The sequence below is a fragment of the Notolabrus celidotus genome, chromosome 3 (assembly GCF_009762535.1).
Source record: "Notolabrus celidotus isolate fNotCel1 chromosome 3, fNotCel1.pri, whole genome shotgun sequence".
NCBI classification, from domain to species: Eukaryota; Metazoa; Chordata; class Actinopteri; order Labriformes; family Labridae; genus Notolabrus; species Notolabrus celidotus.
In genome coordinates this window covers 8,035,918-8,055,655 of record NC_048274.1, presented here as the reverse complement: position 1 = coordinate 8,055,655, position 19,738 = coordinate 8,035,918, and the positions used below count along the sequence as shown (strand labels likewise).

At 39.7% G+C, this 19,738-nt stretch overlaps 2 protein-coding genes and 1 long non-coding RNA gene across 7 annotated transcripts in view; 1 reads left to right on the top strand and 2 right to left on the bottom strand.

The window, feature by feature from the left end:
* The window catches only part of gas6 (growth arrest-specific 6), a 15,953-nt gene extending 11,568 nt beyond the window's left edge, over positions 1 to 4,385 (bottom strand). Inside the window, exons 1-4 of the mRNA XM_034679698.1 lie at positions 3,708 to 4,385; positions 3,321 to 3,481; positions 234 to 258; positions 72 to 134 (exon numbers count right to left, since the gene is read on the bottom strand). Of these exons, the coding sequence (XP_034535589.1) occupies positions 72 to 134; positions 234 to 258; positions 3,321 to 3,481; positions 3,708 to 3,786 (328 nt within the window). The 5' untranslated portion in view covers positions 3,787 to 4,385. The remainder of the gene's footprint in view (positions 1 to 71; positions 135 to 233; positions 259 to 3,320; positions 3,482 to 3,707) is intronic.
* On the top strand, positions 3,666 to 13,716 carry LOC117810096. Of its 5 annotated transcripts, XR_004630699.1 has the most exons (5): positions 3,666 to 3,939; positions 10,406 to 10,601; positions 10,718 to 10,783; positions 11,041 to 12,064; positions 13,621 to 13,716. It is a non-coding gene; the product is annotated as an uncharacterized LOC117810096 (long non-coding RNA). The 5 variants fall into 5 exon arrangements; XR_004630698.1 differs by lacking the exon at positions 13,621 to 13,716 and having other exon boundaries at positions 11,041 to 12,145; XR_004630701.1 differs by lacking the exons at positions 11,041 to 12,064; positions 13,621 to 13,716 and adding an exon at positions 10,171 to 10,269 and having other exon boundaries at positions 10,718 to 11,027.
* pros1 (protein S) lies at positions 6,677 to 19,738 on the bottom strand. Its single transcript, XM_034679697.1, has 14 exons — positions 19,455 to 19,738; positions 17,595 to 17,752; positions 16,678 to 16,702; positions 16,515 to 16,598; positions 16,289 to 16,411; positions 16,072 to 16,197; positions 14,684 to 14,812; positions 13,604 to 13,844; positions 11,849 to 12,035; positions 11,574 to 11,738; positions 11,289 to 11,457; positions 10,689 to 10,825; positions 10,376 to 10,604; positions 6,677 to 8,130 (listed from the first exon to the last, which is right to left on the bottom strand). The coding sequence occupies exons 1-14, from the start codon at positions 19,531 to 19,533 to the stop codon at positions 7,943 to 7,945; spliced, it is 2,040 nt and encodes a 679-aa protein (XP_034535588.1). The 5' UTR covers positions 19,534 to 19,738; the 3' UTR covers positions 6,677 to 7,942.

Genomic DNA, 19,738 nt, shown 5'->3' with positions numbered 1-19,738 from the left:
AGGGTGAGAAGGAGACGGCTCTGTCATCAAGCTCTGAAATGAGTTGGCAAATTATAAAGTATAAAACTCACTGTGGACACATGTAATCAGATCCTGCTTCTTCTTTTCAGCATTCCCAAACTTCTCTATGCAGGCTGGACAGAAATACAGAAACAATGTCAAGGAGGTAACAAAACAATCGTCAACCAACTGTTATGAGTGCAGAAGAGCTGAAGACAGAAATTATATCTTACCCAAATACTTGGGATAGAAGTAGTCCTGAATCAGAGAGAGAGTGAAAACAGAAAGGGGTAAAGTTACAGAGTGTTACAAACAGAAATCCAAACAGAGCAAGATAATCTAAACAAATGCTCCAGTGCTTCCTTTAATACTTCACCTAATCTGGGATTTCATATTCAGGGGAGTTAAATTTATAAACACTCTTTTATTTCACCTACAACACGTATATGTGTGTTTTTATGTGTGTGTGGTTATAACCCAGAGAGAGATTACAGTGTGATTACTCTGTAATCTGTGTGTTAGTGCTGTCTGTAATGGGTGTTGCCCTTTTGCCAAAGGCTTCCTGAAAATTCTCTGCATTCCTGATAGTAGTAGCATCCCTCCCGCCTCCTGGCTGCAGTAATCCTGTAGATTTGGGTCAGAATTTGGGGAGTTTGGGCTCCTGAGGCACAGAGAATGCAGCAGGAACACCATGCAGCATGCTGAGGTGGAGGAAAAGTATCTTGGGAGAGTCATTGATCATGCATTTTGAACCCAGACTGAACTAGTTTGATTCTAATCACTTCACCCTAACACAGCATGCAGCTTGGACACATTATTTATCAGTCTCTCATGAAGGGACGCTGGACATGTGAGACACAGAAGTTGGTGTGGTCGTGTGTTTCAGAGTATATTCACAAGTATCCAGGGACACCCCTCTCTCCCTCGCTCTGCAGAGCCAGGAAGCCGCAGCAGGAGAAAATGCAGCGTCAGAGACGATGCACTTGCAGAATGAATAATGCAGCTATGAATGAGACTGCAGCTTTGTGGCACGGCATGAAATGAAACTTCACTATTCTACTGGTGGTGAGCATCCAGCTGATTGTAAGCAAACTGGAAGGGACACCACCTGACTTCACCTTCTCCTCTGAAGTCTGAACCCGGCTCAACTCCGCTTTAATCCTCCCTCCCAGGGCTGTCATGATGACTTTCTTTATGGCTAATCTTACAGGTAATCACTGAGTCATTGATCATGTCATTCACTCCCTCTCTGCTACGACTCACTACGCTGACACTTCAAGAGTAAGAGCGTGTTATTAAAGAGAGCGTATCGTTGGCGTAAAGCACAAACATTCAACATTTTATATCAAATCAAGCAGTCAGACGCTAAATATGAAAAACAAAGCAACAAACAAAGTCAGGCGGCACTTGTTGCTCTGGGGTTTGTTGCCAGCTAGCATTCAAAATGGGCTTAGCAAGAGCCTGTACTAAAAATAGCCGACACTTTAATATATCAAGGAAGGCAAAATGCACAAACAAAACCCTCCACTAAGATGCCCGCTTACAAGCTTAGAAGTCCTCAGCTAATGAATGAATACACTCTTGGCTACGTGTTGCACGTTCTCAGACACATTGTGTTATTTATACCTACAGATTGTTTTTGCATATTCAGCGAGACGGGCTTATGTGGATGAAAGGGTTGACTCATTAACACGTGGATGTAGATTGGAAACTAATCCATGCTAATGTTGGTTTGTAAACACCGAGCGGAGAAGGTAGGGAGTCTACGCAGATTAGTGACGATAAGTGCACGGCTGTGTTTAATGAAATACATAACATACCACATGTTCACTCTCTTCCAGGAAACTGATAATAAGCTCCTGAAGAGTCCAGTCAGGATCACATGCATATTTGATAGTAGGGCAAATACAGATATAGAGATGGCCAAACAGAGATAGAGAGATGATATCCGGGTGTTTCGAAGGAAGGAAGGAAGGAAGGAAGGAAGGAAGGAAGGAAGGAACCTAAGCAAAGCAGTGGTTCTGCTGTGGAATCTATCACAGCCAAAAACACCTCAAAGTAGCTTCATGCTAGAGGTGTGAAAAAATAACGATAAAGCAATATATAGCGATACTCTGACCTCCAATATGATATCTACATTTCAACTCTTAATATCGATATATTTGTAATAATAAAAATTCCCATTTTAGCCGAGTTGTAACTAAAATACAACTTCAGTATTTCAAAAACAATAAAATAGAAAAGTTGTTTTTAATCAAATAGTTTTGACTTCATTTGTCCTTTCAATTTTGAGTAATATTGTGTGATTTACATAAACACCATCCCTATTTTTTCTTAGTTTACTGTGTCGAATATCACAATATATAACAGTATTGTGATATTGTGATACTATCGTATCGTGACCCAAGTATCGTGATGCGTATCATATCGTGAGGTTCTTGGCAATACTCACCCCTACTTCATGCGTGTTAAATAAATGCATTAGTGTCCTAACTAAAATAGTATTTCATAACCTTCAAATTATTGAGTCTGAAAGAAACAAATAAAAGAAAATAGGCCAAGTTTCTGACATTAGAGTATTACTGTATGTGGTCTGGACCATAGACTGTATAAAATATGGACGTAGGATCCGTGACTTCACCCATCTGTTTCTGAAGCGCTGTTTTGAGGCCAATCGGCGGCGGCAGACATATTGCTGCTGTGACATAAAGAGGTGGGCTTTGAGCATCCTAGCCAACAGCTACAGTGTTCCCGCCTGTCAATCAAGTCAGCTGTGCCTCTCACTGGAAGACTCGTAATCTCAATATTTCAGAAATTGCTGCGTTAAAAAAAAAGTTCACGCCCCAATACGCTACAATGTGTGCCGATCAAGAAATGAGCTATCCAGACTACACTTGTCTTTTGTACCAGCCTGTAAACATGTTTATTTCTGCTGTAAAGATCGGCTTTTTTGAATTGGTGTGTATGTGGTTTCAAGTACTTCCGGAGCCAGCCTCAAGTGGATCCTTGATGAACTGCAGGTTTTAGCACTTCTGCATTGGACTCATGTTTTTAGACCGGCAGTTGCCGCTTGGTCTGGACTTATTGGAGCATGAACACCAGACAGTGAATCATTACAGTCATCAATCTGCAGTCAATATGAACATGATGTAAACAACAGTGTCGGGCTCATCAAACTAAGTCATTAAGTTAGTAATAGGAGATTACTCAACATGCTTTCAGTACTGGTGTGTCAGAGCAAGGTGTGTGTTGTGTTTAGTTCTGTAATGGAGACAACCTTGACTTAAAAAACCCCCACAACTTTTCTTGTGTTAACTCACCGTTTCTGGGTCATTTTCAAACACTTCCCTCGCCTCCTCTTTGCTGCACTTCTCCTCAACACACTCCCTCTCCAAGTGTCCTTGCTTAGTCTCCTCGAAAACTTGATTTGCTCTCCGGTGTCTGTTCAGGAATTGGTTTGCCTCTTGGGGAGACAATGAAACTACAAAAAAAAAAGGGAGAGAAGAGAGTGAAAAGACACCCCGAGTGCAAGAAAAGGTCAAACAACTGTATATTAAGCAATATTTGAGGACATAGGAATCGAGAATATTGAGGAAAGGTTGCGAAACAGCAGCCGTTAAAGAGCCGTTAGTGACGTATCATCATCATTAATGTCAAAGGGGACTTAGCGAGCTAGCTAGCCACCTAGCATGTAAGTGTTTACTTACTGCTGTGGGACCAGCGGACCAGCAGCAGGATCAGGACTGCTGCTGCTGATGGAAGGGACTTTGTCGGGGTCAGCCGCATTGTTGAACTGCGGAGTGTGAGCCAAGCTTCTGAAACTTTCTCCCGTACACCCCTCTCTGTCTCTCAGCCGCCCCCCTTAAGTCCTTCAATGTCACTGCTGTCTGCACCGAGTCGTGGCTAACCTCGCACCGAGTCACTGCAGGTATTTCTCAGGTACTTCCCACCGTTGGCCGTTAACGCTGTCTGATGTGCTGTCGTTCGTTATCCCCGCATAGTGTTCACAAAATCGGGCAAAATGAAGCGGTCGTTGTCCTCTCTCTGCGGTTCAGCTCGTCCCCATTGCGGTCTGCACTTTATTTTGTGACCCCGTTCGCTTGTGTCCCTGTCCGGACTGTAGTCCTCCTCACTCTGCGGAGAGAAAGACTGCACGCCTCTGCTGCTTCAGGAGGGGGAGTAGCTCTCTCCGAAGTGCAGGCAGGAGGAACGATGCAGCCCTTCACACACCTCTCCTTCATCCCTCCCTCCCCTCCTCTAATGTGCGTGTGTCGCTGAGTGTGCGTGTTTGTGTGTGCGTGTGTGTGTGTGTGTGTGTGTGTGTGTGCGTGTGTGTGTGTGTGTGTGTGTGTGTGTGTGTTGCACTGAGGGGAGAGCTCCAGATTAAAGCTCTAGTTTACTTTAATCATCACCATACTGTGTTTCCAGTTAGGGGGGTACAAAGCTGCAGGACTGGAGACTAACTTTGTTCCTCTACCTCTAATTTGATTAGGGCCTCTGAAAACAACAGTATATATATATATATATATATATATATATATATATATATATATATATTTTATTCCGAATTCTGAGATTAAAGTCAGAATTCTGACTTATTTCTCAGAATTCTGACTTTTTACAAATCAGATTTCTGACTTTAATCTCGTAAATTCTGACTTTAATCCCAGAATTATGACTTTTTTTCTCAGATTTCTGACTTTAATCTCATAATTATGACTTTTTATCAGAATACTGACTTTAATCTCATAATTCTGACTTTAATCTCAGAACTCTGACTTTAATCTTAGAATTCTGACTTTTTTCTCAGAATTCTGACTTTAATCTCAGAATTCTGATTTTAATCCCAGAATTCTGACTTTAATCTTAGAATTCTGAATTTAATCCCAGAATTCTGACTTTAATCTCAGAATTCAGACTACTCTTATGCATTGAAAAAAAATTAAGGTACAATTTATTTTATTATTATTCTGAGAAAAAAGTCAGAATTCTAACTTAAATCTCAGTATTCTGATTAAATCTCAGAATTCTGATTTTTTTTCCTCAGAATTATGACTTTTTCTCAGAACAAACCCTAAACCTCTTCCGTAGCACACAGATGTGCTTCAGTCTAAATAGATAAAATAATGAAAAAAAAAAAATATATATATATATATTTGTAGAGCACTTTTCGAAAAAAACAAGTTACAAAGTGCTCCACATGGGCAGCAAAATAAAACTGGCAGTTCATGAAATCACACAAGTCAAGATAAAGAAATAAAAAATATATTAAAAGACATAAAATTCCCCTAAAAGATCTCTAAAGGAATACAATTATTTTGAAATATATTTCTTGAAACAATTGAAATAAAATAAAATTCAGATAAATTCATTGTATGTTTCAGAAGAGATATATCATTGATTTAATTCAGATTTGCATCTAATTAAAATAATATACTGATAGGAAGCTTTTTAATTTCTCTTAAAGCAATGTATTTTTATACTTATGTATGTTTACATTATCTTAGCTAATTATAGTAATACTTTTTAATTTCATTGTGCAAAATTATATTGAACTTATGTATCAAAAAGGTAGCAACAAGTGCAATACTTCACCATAAACTGGAATAAAATGGAATAAAAAAATTGAATGTCTGAGTTAAACTCTAGATAAACTATTTTGTGGAATCTAAGAGCCTCTTGCTCCATTTCGTTAGTGAAATCAGAGCAGTTATTTCGTAATCTAAAAATAGCTTTCAGGGCAGTTCATTCCAGGAAAAAACAAAACTTCTTCTTCCCAGTAGTTTCTCTTTTTATTTTGTTTTTCCTGACCTTCTTCACCTAACATCTGTTATAAGAGTTTGTTATGGTTTTCTGTTTGTTTCACTTGCTTTTCCTCTGTAGTCCCATTAGTACATCCAGGCCAGTAGACTGTAGAGTGACATGTTGAAACAGAGTTATCAGACAGCCACAAGTGAGGATTTTGTTTAAATGATCTTGAATTAGTACAACATATTCAGCATTTTTTTTAAGTCATACTTTCAAAGCTTTATTAGAGAGGACAGAGGATAGAGCATGACACCAGGAGAGAGAGAGAGAGGCAATGACATGCAGGAAGGCGCTGTGGGCAGGAATGAAACCTGGGCCAGCCGCTATATGGGCTTGCAACTTAACCACTAGGCTAAATCTGCACCTTATTTTCACATATATATATATATATAAATATACATATATGTATTTATATAAAGATATATTTTTGGGGCTTTTTACACCGTTATTAGAGAGGACAGTGGATAAAGCTGGAATGAGGGGAGAGAGTGGAGGAATGACGTTGGAAAGGGCCTGCAGGTTGGAATCAAGCTTGGGTTGCCCCTTATATGGGCGTGCAACTTAACCACTAAGCTAAATCTGCAGTTATTTTTCCACACATATATACATTTATTTTTTAAAGATATATTTTTTGGCTTTTACACCTTTATTAGAGAAGGTAGGACAGAGGATAACTGGAAACAGGGAGAGAGAGCAGTGGAATGACATGGGAAAGAGGCACAGGTTGGAATGAAACCTGGGCAAGCCGCTATATTGGCTTGCAACTTAACCACTTGGCTAAATCTGTGCCTAACTTTTGCATATTTTTAATACAACAGTTCAAACAAAAACAAAAAAAAATATGATAATAATTTGACCACCACACTGGTTCATGCTGACTTTGTTGTTGTGGCCCCATTGACCTCAACTAACTGTTTTATTGACTGCAACATGTGGTGGAACCAACAAACCCGAGTGCTGCAGAGCTTTAGCAAAGCTTCACGGTTGTATAAATGAAAACAACAATTTTCCCAACATATTGTTTGTAGTTTGTCCTAAAATTGAATAAAAACATGGCTTCCTAGTTTACAGTGGCACAACAGAGTATGATCCAGCTGTTGCAGGATAAATAGCTTGAACGCAAACACACCTCATGTTTTGTAAATAACTACTTTACAAGTCTGTTGTGTCACCAGTGACTTAGTACAAGCAGAACTGAACAGATTACAGAAAGTCAGTAGATAGACTTCCTTATTTTGGAGACCTGTTGGAAGAAGAGTTGGTGGATAAATGCAATGATGGAATCTAAAACTGTCTTCAAGGGTTGCTCTGGACGATTTTATTAAAACAAACACACAAAGACAACACTGAACAACTACATTTAAGTTATATATTAAAGATGGCTTGTTTTATATACAAGATAAATTCTGAACTTGGGACTGAAAGGAGAACAAAAAAATAGCATAAGGTGTAGATAGTCTTCAAGACCAGTGATAGTGTAAGGTGTAAACATTTTTTACAACCAATAAAACCAGTAAAAGATACACCATGTCTTTAAATGTGACTGAACCAATGCAGCATTGAAGGAAGGCCGATGATGCATCAAACAACAAACAGACCTGCACCCTGAGCCTGAGCTTTCTACTCTGTGGGTTTCACTGCAGCATTGAGAACAGGATTCAGAGATAGTACCATGATTCAGCAACAAGGATACAGATTCAGGTGGTCCCAAAGCCTGGTCAACACAAACCATTTGTTCATTTTCTACTCAAGCATAAACCATCTCTTGCTCATAATAAGGAACCTGTGCTACAGAGCTCAGCTCTTTTAAACATTTCCTACATTTGATTCATTGCAACAAAGTGCTACAACTACGTCATGAAACCATCCAGCTTAGACGAGCTCACTGGCCAGTCAGCTTTCGTTGTGCTTCACTACTAAAACATGATGCTCCTCTGACAGGAACAATAATACTGTAAGGATAAAAGCATGTGACAAACTTCAAAACGAACCCATCTCACAGAGTCGACAAAAACGACCGTGACAACCTACTTCTTCTTCCTCATCGTGTCACTTCTTACTCATCCCACCTCCTCCGTCTCACCCTTCCAATCTCTCTCTTTCCAAAATGTCCCAAGAAGCTTGTTAATTAAGGTCACTTTCTATGCGGGTGTGCTGCATCAGGCTGACTCTCGGGGGCAGAAACAGGAGGGCAGGAATGAGACTTAATGCTGTTATGTTTGCTGAGAGCCTCGTCAAAGTCCAGCTGCTGCCCGCTGATAGTGATGTCCATGCAGCCATGGTAAAAGGCTGACACAGGGGTGGAAGGTAATGGGACGCTGTCTGAAAAGGGAACAAGAGGGAGAGAAGATGGTTACTTTAAACACTTTTAATCCAACGTCTCAACAAAGATGGGCAACATAATAAACAAAAAAAAAGGTCAAATATCCCTCTTTCTAACGCCAACACAGTCTCAGCAGATGTCTGTCTAACATGAATCTGGTCCTGCTCAAGGTTTCTGCCTGTTAAAGGAAGTTTGTCCATGCAACTGCAGCTCTTTGCTTCAAGTCATCCTCCACTCTCTCCTCTGTCCATTCTCTAAATAATAAAGGTTTAACAGCCCAAAGATAAACTTGGTAATTATTGATTTAATCAGGTTGTTTTCAAAGTTACGGGTGGTGTCATTGACAGGATACTCAGAGGTATATATCTTTTTCTGTAAGGACTATTAGTTTTATATTGTTTGGAAACAGTCTTGAAACCAAATCAGTATGAGGGGAAATACCTTTGTCCCCACTAAATGAATTCACATGTCAATTCATATGTCAGTTAATATTGTTTTGGCTCTTTTGAATCTCATACATCGCCTTCGATTCTTTTAACACTCAAATTCTACATTTTACAAAGCTGTTTATAACAAATTGGAGGAGCTAAAGTGAAAGGCTTAACATCAGAAGGTAGTTGTGAGTCTGGTCCTGCTGGAGGTTTCTGCCTGTTAAACTAAGTTCGTTCTTGCCACTGTAACTTGCAAAATGAGAAAAAGTTGCTGACTTAAGAGAGCTTATACAAACCACCATTGCTTCAGTCCGGATGGTGTGTTTTATTCAATGAAATTAACTTTTAATGTGCTGTCCAGGGCCCTCTAACATTAGAGGGAGAGGAAACAAGCAGAGCTCATGCTGTTATCCCAGCATGCTCATAGGCTGCACTGTAATCTGAAACAAGGAGCTGTGAAATTTGTCTGATTCACACCCTTTTAGAAGAAAGCTCTAAAGAGCTCCTACTGATACCAATAGTTTCAGTTTTACAGCTGCTTTTCTCTCCTCATTACTGTCTCTAAAGTATCGTTATTAGACTCTTACACATTGTGCACATATCTGCAGTCACCAAAAAGACAGAGCACAAGTTCTTCTGGGAGGAACTTCCAGTCGGTGCGAATTATGGCACCTCTTGTGGACAAAGCGTACCATTTACCTCCTCCTTGTTTTGACCTAGTCAGGTGCCGGTTTGTAAATTTTCAACAAAAAGTCTCAGTTGAAAGCTTGTCACAAGAACTTTGAGCCCATGATATGCTTTATTGCACCACTATCCTCTCTTTCTCTCTTCATCTCCCCCTATGTCTCTCTCCAACACGGTCTCAGCAGATGTGTGTCTAACATGAGTCTGGTCCTGCTGGAGGTTTCTGCCTGTTAAAGGAAGTTTGTCCTTGTCACTGTTACTTGCTAAATGCTGCAAAGTGCTCTGCTCATGGTGGATAAAGATGAGATCAGACTGTGTCTTGTCTGTAAGATGGGACTGGATCTGATCCTGTCTTGATCTTGGGTCTTTGTTAATAATAGAACATAGAGTACGGTCTAGACCGGCTCTGTTTGGAAAGAGTCTTCAGATAAGATGTGCTGTATAAATAAAGATTGATTGACAAAAATAATGTTCAAGACTATTTCTATGCTGTCTGATAAAGCTTAAGCTAGCTCTCATATTATCATGTGCACCAATTTAGAACAGAAAAAAAATGTGCTGCCAACACAACGTAAAATGGAAATAGTGATTGAGATTTATAGCTAATATGCACTCTTTAGTATCTGTTTATATGTTGTACTCTGAGTTATAGCAATATAGAACAATGTAATCACACATAGCATATTTTTTTCTTATTGTCCTGGTCTAGTTCAAGGGAGGAAACGTAGCTCAATACAAACTTTATCAACAACTTTCAAAATACTTTGCATGTTTTAAAAAATCTTCTTCTGACCTTTGACCCTGACTCTTCTCCAGCAGGAACTCACCTTTAGCACTGTAGACTGTCAAACTATCTAGTACAGAAAGCTGTCTTCAATGAGATGAATTGCTGTCTTCTTGTTGCTCTCTAAACTTTTCATACAGCACCATCATCTGGTCAAAACCTTTAACTGACGGGGCCTTGATATATAGAGCATGTGCACCACATGCAAAAGCTAAAACCTTGGCATCGCAGCCCCAGCTGTGAGTGATATCCAGAATATTTAGTTGAAGTTGGCTTAAAACTTAAATAAATGATGCTCATTTATCTTAAGAAGAGTTCTTTTTCCATCTTGCAGCCATGACTAACCTGGTATCCCTCCTACATATGTACTGATAGGGTTCTGCATGGTGCTGTTGAGGCGCTCCAGTGCCTTCTGCAGGGCCTCAGTCTTAATGTAGGTGATGGAGGACGAGTTGGCAGAGATCTGGATTTCTGTAGGAGTAACGTTCAGCTGCACCATCAGCCGATCGGGGTAACACAGCATGAGCGAGTCCAGCTTCGCCACAGAGACACCGTCCAGAAAGACTTGCAGGTTCTGGAGCGGGAACATAACGCAGTTAATTATGCATGTTTGTGCTTAAAGGGATACAGGGGGTGAGCATGTGCTGGATGAACTTACAGCTTCTTCTTCTCCCTGCGTTATGACAGCAATCGACAGAGGGACGGTGTTGTTTTGGACGAGAGCGAAGAGAATGCCTGTGCTGCTGGATGGACGTATGTTCATCTTTACATCAATGAGCCAGCTCATAGAATCACCTGGTTACACACACACACATATCCAGACACAGGACACAATAAGACCTTTGGAAATGTCCAAGTTTGAACAAGCATTGAAATATCCTGTGGCTGCAGGAACACTACAGCTTCTAATACTGCATTATAACAGATCATTTCTGCAGATATCTTTTAATTTTCCAGGACTATATCTAAATAAATCCACCCCTGTACTCTCCTTCTCTTTCTTTCGTCAGCTCTCCTCTGTTAACCAACTGGGGCCTTGCTTTTTGGAATTCCATGTTCCTTCTGTCCACGTGTTTCCTCCAGATGCTTCACTTTCCTCCCACCCTAAAACACATGCATGTCTGCTAACAGTCCTGCTGCTGCTGCTCAAAGCCATGCACAAAGCTGCTATGGCTGCTCATTGTTCATAAAGTTAAGTAAGGATCAAATGCAGAGCCCGTTTTCCCATATATGTATGTATGAAGTGTAACTTACTCACTGTAGTCAATGTCGAAGTGTGCCAGTCCTGCCCCGGAGAAGAAAGAGCCTTGCTCCACATACACAAAGCAATGTTTACTCCTCTTCTCCTGGATGACCTCCTTTACCCCGGACGCCCCCTGGTTCATTAAGTTCCAGCCCCGGATGCAACCATCGAGGCGGGGATTGATCTTATGGATGAATAGAGACACAACACAGGATTTGAGCTGGGCCAATGTTAAACCCTATGTGTTGTTAGTTATTACATGTGTTCAGAGAGGAATTGTATCTGTGTGTGCATGCTCACAGGTTTGATGACGTTGTTGGTGCGGTTTGGCAGACCAGCAATGTACACCTTGGTTTCTAGTTTGCCGTTCACTGAAGTAAAAAGACTGTCAGGGCTATTGATGCTCATCACAGCTTCCTTACTGATCTTCACACTGATGCTGTTCTCCAGTTCATCCACAGAGATCTGCACGTTACACATACAGCAACCAATTTAGCATCAGAAGACACGGTGACAGCAACAAAAATATGTCCGTTACTTAAGTTTGATTATCACTGATGCTACTTCTTTCTCACCACATGCCACTGCCCGTCATTGATGAGTTTTCCTCCACTGGTGACCTTGAATGTGTGCTGGTTTTTGAACTGGACCTCGATGCGACCTCCTCTCAGCCCCAGCATGAACCATGAGTCCTGGGACGACTCAGCGTACAGCACAACTCCTTCTGGATCAAACGTGCGGAAGTCAAACTCTGCTGCAAACCTGAGGACCAGAAACAGAAATACAAATGTGTGAGTGCATTTATGACACATTATTTTCTTTTACTTTTTTTACAGTGTTTTTATGTGACTTTCATTATTCTTTAAAGTTTCTTATGTATTATTATTATTATTATTATTATTATTATTATTATTATCATTATTGTTATTATTGTTATTATTAATAATAATAATTTGTATTTGTATTTTTTTAACAGTAGTTTTATTTTTATTTAATCATTTTTAAAATGTATTTTGTGTTTTAATTATTATTATTATTATTATTATTTTTTTTTTACAGTGTTTCATGAGTTTTTATATTTTTAAATATTATTTCATTATATTTTTATACAGTGTTTTTATGTGTCTTCAATTATTTTGGAAGTGTTTTATGTGTTTGAATTATTATTATTATTTTATTTAATTTTTTACAGTTTTTTTTAACTGATTTCACTTCACTGTGCAGCGCTTTGTTAAACTCTGCTTTTTTATGTGCTATATAAATAAAGTGTATTGGATGAAAACCAGTTTTAAGATTTGTCTGAGTGAAATGCTAACTTAAGCTAAACAAAAGCACAGTCTTGTCATATAACTTAAAGTAACCACAGCTAAGCTTCAAAATGCATTGTCTTTTTTTTTTGTCTATAAGTGCACAAAAATGGGACATAAAGCAAAATGTATCAGCAAGGTATTCTCTGTTTTAATTGATGTTGTATCACAAATACTTTAACTCTTGTGCGTTTTGTTTTGACCAAAGATCTATTTTTGACTTGCGACCCTCCACTGTCCCTCGAAGTGATTAAATGTTGAGTCATACTTTATATACATTTAGCTTGTATGCAGAAAATGAGCTTACTGTACATGCATGCACATGTGGCTGTGTTTCCTGCAGCTGCTGATGTTGTGTTAATTCATTTACTAGCCCTAACCTCATGAGTCATCTGGCAACAAAGAAAGGCAGAAAACTTATGACACATTTCATCTGCAAGGTTTTATTCAAATGTTTTTGTGGATATTTTTAAAATAATGGGTAAAATATCTCATTTTAGATTACTTAAAGAAAAAGAAAAATTCGGGAAGCTTCCAGCAACCCCACAAATGACCAAAAAAACCCTCATAGACTTTGAATCCACCCACTGCCTAAAATCCACTGAACCATTTTCAGTATGAGTTTTAGTTCTTTCAGTCATTGATGGGTTTTTATTTCACATTAGTATGAAAGAGATTTTCTAGCAGTGTGGAGTTTGCCAGTGACAATCAGAGGTAAAAATAGGTCCAAGATTACGTAAACAATGACTGTGTATTTCTGCTCAACCTCTGCTGAGATGGAGCTGCAGAGCACGGTCTCCAGCTGATTGCCAATCACCCTGAGCATCCTGAAAGCTTCAGTAAGATTTGTAGTTGAGTATTTTCTTGGTTCATTTTATTCTGTCTTAATTTAGTGCACATTTTAGTTTTTTTTAAACAAAAAAGACTTCTTAGTTTTAAAATTATGAATACTAAATATGTGTGTGTGTGTGTGTGTGTGTGTGTGTGTGTGTGTGTGTGTGTGTGTGTGTGTGTGGTCCTCACTTTGTGTGCTCCGGCAGACGGAAGCGCAGAAAGATGACCGGAAGTCCAGCAAATTGCTCCCCCAGGTAGAGCATCTCAGGGTGTTTGTAGTCGTACAGCTCCACACAGACCGGGATTCTTTCACAGAATCGCTGATCCTCTCCTAAACGAAGACCCTCACGACCGTCACAGTGACACGTATAGCTGCCCACTGTGTTGTAGCATTTCCCGTCACACACATCAGACTCGCACTCGTCCACATCTGCAGCAAAGAGAGAGAACATTATTGTCTTGCAGTTGCTGAATTGGCACAGTGAATTTGACTTGAAAGAGTTGAAAAATCTGAACTACGGCGAATCATTCACGCTGCAAAATCCAATCAGCGTGTAGATCTTCCAGTGATGTATAATGTGACGTACAGACTAGTGGAGGTTCATTCATCGGGAAAATACCGGACAAACTGATTGTGAGCGGCTTTCCCGAACTTTGTGACTCTCCCTGTTTTTATGGGATCAGGAATAAACAGGAGCTCACTGTGAGGAAAGAGAGTGAGGAGGATTATCTGCTAAGTTTTAAGTCTGTCACTTGATTCCAGCCATCGGTTGCACTTGCAAGTTAGCATCGCCCTCTTTAGCATAACCGGCTTTACCAACCAATGTAGTCAAGCTCAACCTTGTTTGATAACAACAGGCTTGAGTGGTGTTTTGACCAAGCAGCAACCTCTGGTCTTAAAATATGAAGCCCATGCAGAAGTGCTAAAAACATATTTTTTGCCCAAATAAGGGCATAGCTGACGTGATTGACAGGTGGGCACCCTGTAGCTGTTAGTGTAAAGTCTATAGGCCCGCCTCTTTACCTCACACTAGCTAGCAATATGGCACCCGCCGAGATTTTGACACAAACTTAGCAATTAACACAAAACATTCTCACGTTTGTATTCGCGCACATGAAGCGATCGTTTACGTATCTAGGACAAGATAAGCAAAGAGACGAGATGTTCCAGTTTTGTCCACAGGGGGCGCCAAAATAGACATAAACTGAAAGTTCCTCGTAGGAGCTTAAAATGAAATGTGTGTGAGAGTGTAATAAAAGAAGTCTCACCTATGCAGGTCTTTGAAGTGAAGTTGTATTTGAAACCTGAAGGACAGCGGCACTCATACATGCCCGGTGTGTTGACACACTTGGCAGGTTCTGCACAGATACTCGGGTACAAGAGGCATTCATTGATATCTGAAACACATGCAGTCAAAAGTGGAAATGGGTTAACTGTGTCATGAAACAAAAAATATGACGAATCAGTCTTCAATTATTTCTTGAAAAGTAACATAAGAAGTCACGTCTCCGTTTGAAATGCCGTAAGCTCTATCACTACTAAAGCACGTACAAATTCACAAAATTTACCACTTACTCATTGTGTTTGTCAAGACTTTGAACTCAACAGGCGTTCGACACACTCGTAGATAAACAGTGAGAGAACTGCCAACAAGATAGTACAGCTCTAAGATCCGCTGTGAGATAAAAGATGTGACAAAAGAGAGTCTGGTGCTCTGTGTCCAGAATTTTAAAAAACGATGGAGCTCTTTCTTTGCTGTAAAAAGCTTTTCACAATCTGTTTCACAACAGGTCACCTCAGGTCAGCTTTAGAAATAACAACCAGTGAAGACCCTGAGGACAGCAGCTGGACGGCTGACTCTTTGTTTTGAGGAGCAGTGGGTTCCTGCGTCCATATGGATAAATATAAAGGACGTTATAACGAGATAATAATGCACTGAATGGAAATGTATGTTGTCTCAGCTGCATGGAGGCTCTATATGTTCCTCCTTCAGAGGGACACGATGTCTTTATGTGTGTCTGATGTAACGTACGCACACACCGACAGAGAAGTAAAGTTTTGTGTCTGAAAGTGTTTGTTATAATTTTTGTTTTTCAAAATTATTTTTTTATTAAAGTGTTGCAGAAGAATACAAGACGGGTGAGAGACATGACAATACAATATATAATATACAAAACAATGTGAAAGACAAGACAGGGAGTGAACACTTGGGAGGCAAACTAACAATGACAAACAATGTGTGTGTGTGTGTGTGTGTGTTTGTGTGTGTGTGTGGGCATGTGTGTCTTTGTATGTTTGTTGTAACAAATTGGACGGCGGTTTGAGATAAACTGAATTGGAGAAAAAAAAGGAAACAAATCTGTGGGCTAAATAAATAATTAACAGAAAGACCAAACATTAAATAAAAATAAATTAATGAATTAATAATAAAGTGGAATTAGAAAATTAAACAATTATAATGATTAAAAATTACTAGTGATACATGAGTAAATAAATAAATAAATCAAAGATAAGTAAATCATAACTGTAATAACAATAATAATAATAATAACAATAATAATACAATATAATACAAAATAATAATAATAATAATAATAAATTGTTAAAAAAAATAGTGTTAGTTATAATGAGAACTGTGTAGACTAAGAAGCCTTACCCATGCAGTTGATCTTGTCAGTGATGAAGTATCCCTCCTCACACATGCAGTGGAAGCTACCTGGGAAGTTTTTACACTTTTGGTTGCATCCGGCTGGAAATTCAGGATCTGTACACTCGTCGATATCTGTAAGTAAGAGCAGGTGATGAAGACAATGTCACACATAAGCCACTGAGTGTCTTACTGGAAATGTAAGTAAAACTGTGTCAGAGCTCACCATCCTCACAGCGTGGGCCTTTCCAGCCGGGCTTACACACACACGTGAAGGAGGCCTGCCCGTCCATGCAGCGCTCTGAGCCCTCTTTGTAGCATGGGTACGGTGTGCACTGGTTACTGATCTCTACAAACACATATACAAAAATGATAATATACATGAAAACTTGGAGAAAAGCACATTAGAGGTGATGCTAACAGTGCACTTTTTTCAGTAAGGAGCCCCTCACCTGTCACACAGGTACGGAGATCCAATGGGATGGCAGAGTCTGAGTTCTGGCTCGGGATGCCAACGCGGTGTGAGCCCAAACACGCTGAAACAAACAGAAGAAGAGTAAGAGAAGGAAAGCTGCTAACACAGATAAATAAACAAGATGATATGTGCAAACTTACCGACATATTTGGGGTAGAAATACTCCTGCAGAAACAAAAAAACAGAAACTTCAACATCTGCATAAACCACTGCGTGCAAGTTTGAATTTTATTGTATTGTTAAATGAATTAAAAATTTTTATTATTATTATTATTACTATTTTTTATTTTATTTTATTATTACTATAATTTATTTTATTTGTTACTATTATTTGTTATTTTATTTTATTTAGTTGTTTTTAATTTAAGGAGATGAGTCATGTTCTGCTCTATGTTCAACTGAATAATGTGAAAAAGGAAAGTATGACTTGTTTTATTTTATTGTAAGTATATGTTTTGTAATCTATTAGTATTATTTTAATTTAATTTAATCTAATTTATTTTATTATTTTTTTAAGGAGAAAAGTCAGGCTCTACTCTATGTTCTACTGAATAATGTGAAAAAGGAAATTATGACTTGTTTTATTTTATTTTATTATTACCATACATTTTTCTAATTTATTATTATTATTTTAATTCATTTTATTTTATTATTATTATTTTATTTATTAATGAGAAAAGTCATGCTCTGCTCTATGTTCTACTGAATAATGTGAAAAAGTAAATTATGACTTGTTTTATTTTATTTTTTCCTCTAAATGACACTTGAGGGAAATAAATGTTTTGAATATATATTGTGAAATGTGAGATATATTTTGCAATTTTCTATAACTTTATTTTCTTGTAAGTTAATTGGCCAAATCATAAATTATAAGGTCTTTGATTTTTGCCCTCGCAGATCTCTGTCTGTCTCTTCACGGCCCAACCCATCTCTGATATTCTGTCTCTTGTTCTTGTCTTCATAGATGAGGTAATGCTCCATTCACAGGCAGAGATGCAGCTCAGTGATTGAGAGGTCTTACACTAGACCTAAGATAGTGGTCTTCTGCTTTTCTTACCGTCTCAGGTTGGTTCTCAAAGATCTCCCTGGCCTCCTCCTTGTTGCACAGCTCCTCGATGCACTCCCTCTCCAGGTTGCCTTTCTTGCTCTCCTCAAACAGAGAGTTGGCTCTCTTGTACCTGCTCAGGAACTGGGAGGCTGTGCTCTGGCTCAGAACTGGACAGACATAGACACACACTCATTCACATGCAGCATTGTGCAGAGCTGCTTTCCCATTGTTTGTGACTTCCATTGTTTGCATGCTGGATCCAGCAGATGCTTTATAACTGTGTTTCTGGCACATATGTGTTTAATAGAAGCAGGCATATGCTGCTACAGTGTAACAACACATGACTGATCCCAGCAGGAATTTCAGTCCTCAGTTTCTTCATGACAGATGGCTGATGTAGCTGCTGCCTGCATGGACAAAGTGCTCAATTACTCGTCTATGAATTGGCCTGAAAAAAGGTCATTGCGAAAGCGTTGTTTCCCAGAAATGACCCTTTGTGGTCACCACAAGCTGCTCATGTGAACCAGCAGGGCCGGCCCATGGCATAGGCAGTATAAGCAAATGCTAGGGGCGCCGGCCATCCATGGGGGAAGCTGCTAAATGAGTGAGGAGGAAAATTTGAAGATAAAAGGAATATTGTTTTATCTAATTTAACTTTGGATTAAATTGTGGGATGATGCCAGTAAAAATGTAACAGCTTGTGATTCACTTTTGGTTTTTAAAATAATGGTATGCAAGGCAGCATTTGAAGTATTTAAGTGTTCATGGTTTACCTGATTTTGTTTTGTTTTTGTTGTTTTCCTTACACTTTGGAAGCTGTGAGGTTAATTACATATAAAATGTAGGCTAGGCTTAAATAATCATTTTGCTTCTGCGTTTTCAGTCATCACTTAATTACATTACTGTTGCTTTCTTCAGTGGCGGTTCTGGGGAGGGGCCAACAGGGGCCAGTGCCCCTGTAAAACTGAACCTGGACCCCCCTGTGCGCCCCCCCCACACCAAAATAATATTTTACAATAAAAAAAGCTTCGGTAGTGTGCCGATGTTACAGGTGGAACACGTGTGTGGCACTTGGTTCCAGTCCCTTAGAGCGCTAAGGGACTCATGTTGAGTGTAAACAGCTGCTGTCAGTCTGCATTTTGATATAGTACACAGTAGTATATATGTCTAGTATAAAGGGATGCACTGATGTTTTGCCAGTTTGTTCTCAGCCGGTCCTCGCCCTTCTCAGTCTCCTTTGTCAGGGTTGAAGGTGTCCCTCTGACAACACCCTTGGCCCCAGCCTGGCCCCCCCAGTACAATTGGTCTAGAACCGCCACTGGCTTTGTTTAAAGTGTCCGCACTGTGAAAATGATTGTGTTATATAATGACTGAATAAATTCTACTGCTATTACATTATGCATTTTGAAATTGTATTATTATATTCCTGCTTAATATCAGTGTTATTTCCATTTTATTAATGTTCTTTTAGAGGTCATTTTAATTTTAAAGATAAGGAAACCTGTAAAACATAAAGCTGGATGTCAGTTGTCTTTCAGTGTATATGTGATGTGATCGTTGGTGGAGTTGGTTTTACAATACAAGGGGCACCAGTTAAAATCTTGCCTAGGGCACCAAGTCGGATAGGGCCGGCTCTGTGAACCAGCACAGCTCCACGGTGCAGAAGGATCCTGACCCTCACACTGTCTGCTCTGTGCTCACTGCCCTGAACCTGAAAGTGCTTTAAAAAGTGCAGAAACTTTCACACCGAGGCTGAAAGCTGCTTTCAATCTGGGGCACTGACAACAAATAGTTAGTAACGGGCTGTTGGACTCCAGTGCGCAGAGCTCAAAGTGTAAATCGCACAAACCCAAACACCCGCATACTTACATCGAGAAGCATCGATCAGCGTCACGAGAAACACGAGACACGCCACGGATTCCCCGAGTGCCCGCTTCTGTCTCCACATAGTCGAGCTGTTCTTCCTGCTAGGCCTTGGCTCCGGGTCTCGGCTGGCTGCGTAAAGGTCCGTGTGAGGGGGGAAACTTTATTCTTCCCGAAAGTGTTTTCGCAGGGGGAGGAGGAGTGGAGGGGGGAGGCCAGGAGAGCAGATCCACAGGGGAGAGAGGGGAGGCAGCTAGGGAGCGCTGCTGACACGCTCACACACACACGCA